This window comes from Erigeron canadensis, chromosome 8, assembly GCF_010389155.1.
Source record: "Erigeron canadensis isolate Cc75 chromosome 8, C_canadensis_v1, whole genome shotgun sequence".
Taxonomy (NCBI): Eukaryota; Viridiplantae; Streptophyta; class Magnoliopsida; order Asterales; family Asteraceae; genus Erigeron; species Erigeron canadensis.
Window position 1 is genome coordinate 32,039,609 of NC_057768.1, and position 2,089 is coordinate 32,041,697.

Genomic DNA, 2,089 nt, shown 5'->3' on the forward strand with positions numbered 1-2,089 from the left:
ATGTCATTTCACGTTACACCCGAGGGACGAAAAGGGAAAAAAAATTAAGCTACTTAAAGGACAAAAAATGAAAATCATACAAATAAATTTATTCTTCCATTCTTTCTTTTCCGATCAGCTTTTTTGATGGAATTTTTCGACTATACATTTATTTTCCGATGATACGTAATAAAAACTCGACTTTCAATCCAAATCTAAACCATAAACAAAATCATTTATTCGAATTCATTTCATTTCTCCACTATCTTCTTTCTCTGTAATTTCATTATACAACACGGGCCGCATTATCATCAAAAAACGAATCACGGCATTCGCAGATGGTGGTGACGCGGTGGCACCCATCGTATATAATCAAAAGACGAACCGCCGTGTTTGGATTTTGATCTTTACTGAAAGGAGGACGGTGGAGATTTTAGGCGACAGTTGGTTGGTGGTGATTCTAGGCGGTGGCGGTTGGTGGTGACTGTAGACAGCGTCGGTCGGTGGTGATTCTAGGCGGTGGCGGTTGGTGGTGACTGTAGACAGCGTCGGTCGGTGGTGATTCTAGGCGGTGGCGGTTGGTGGTGACTGTAGACAGCGTCGGTTGGTTGTGAATGTATACGGCGGTGGTTGGTAGTGACTGTAGACAACGGTGTTTGGTGGTGATTGTAGGCAACGGTGGCTGGTGGTGATTGTAGGCGGCGATGACTAGCTGGTGGTGATTGTAGTAGCGGTGGCTGGTGGTAATTATAGGCAGTGGTGGCCGGAGGTGGTTGTGGGCGATGGTGGCTTGTGGTGGTTACAGACGACGATGGTTGGTGGTAGGGGTGAGCACGGTTCGGTTTGGGTTGGTTTTGGGCTAAAACCGAAAACCGAACTGAATCTTTTGGTTCCTGAAAACCAGAAACCATTGCATTCGGTTTTCACTCGGTTCGGTTTTTCGGGTTGGTTTCGGTTTCTTTCTTTAGTTTTTCAAATTTAACAATTTTTGTTATCGTAGAGATATAACGGAGTATACGTGAACAACTAAATCCATAGGCCAAACATTTCTTCAAAATAATATATGTATAACAAATTTTAAATGACAAATAGCATGCTGGTGAATATTTCATTTTGATAGGTTTATATGACTGTGTAAGAATTCATATATAACTTTCTTGTCCAATATAGTGTGTATAAAAATTCAGTTGATACAATTAATCATTACTGAGTAAGTATCTCTATATTATGTCACTGTTGCTAAAGCATAAACAATATTGATTTTATATTTATGTAAAAATAAATTGATACAATGTATATATCTATAACTCTTTTAAAACAATAGTTAACCAAACATTTTAAAGTCCTCTTGCAATCTAAAACTAATTTGAAAAATTAACACATAAGATTTTATCCTATGTGTCAACTATATATTTTTCTTTAAATAAATTATATATTTGAAAAACAAATGAAAGTGTATATGTTGAGATAAATAAATAAATATACTCGAAATTTAGATGCCACTTTTGTCATGTTTCGATCCGCCTTGGGCTGTCCTCATTTGACTTCATTTTCGTTTGGATTTAGTCCATAAAAATTAAAAATAAAAAATCAAATCCTCACCTATAATTTTTTCTGAAGCCAATTCTTTCTTTATAAACTCTCGCACACAAAACACACTCCCCAATCTCTATCTCCCTCTCTCTTGATCCTTCTTCATTTTTTTCGTAATTCATATACTTCATCTAAACGAAGGTGCAAATTATTAATTCATTATCTTTTTTATTTAAATTTTGTAATTAACTATGTTAGCATTTCTTAATTATATAGTTAAAAATGACATAAACTATGAGAATTATAAATAAAATAAAATAAAATATAATAAAAATATAAAACAATAGTTAAGCAAGCATTTTAAAGGCCTCTTGCAATCTAAAACTAATTTAAAAAATTGACAAATAAGATTTTATCCTATGTGTCAACTCCATATTTTTATTTAAATAAACTATATATTTAAAAAACAAATGAACATATATATGTTAAAATAAATAAATAAATATATATATATTATAAAAATCTAAGATCTTCTCATTAGATGGAATGATATATTCTCTTTAGTTTAAAAAAATCA

At 33.2% G+C, this 2,089-nt stretch overlaps 1 protein-coding gene across 1 annotated transcript; it reads right to left on the minus strand.

Annotated features, from left to right (window-relative positions):
- Positions 1 to 491: 491 nt before the first annotated feature.
- On the minus strand, positions 492 to 890 carry LOC122610641 (extensin-like). Its single transcript, XM_043783611.1, has one exon. It carries the CDS (start codon positions 888 to 890, stop codon positions 492 to 494), a length of 399 nt encoding a protein of 132 aa, XP_043639546.1.
- Between the last annotated feature and the right edge of the window lie 1,199 nt (positions 891 to 2,089).

Bases quoted from the DNA above. Each gene is read 5' to 3' on its own strand.
- LOC122610641 (XM_043783611.1), bottom strand. From the start codon at position 890: ATGGTTTCTGGTTTTCAGGAACCAAAAGATTCAGTTCGGTTTTCGGTT.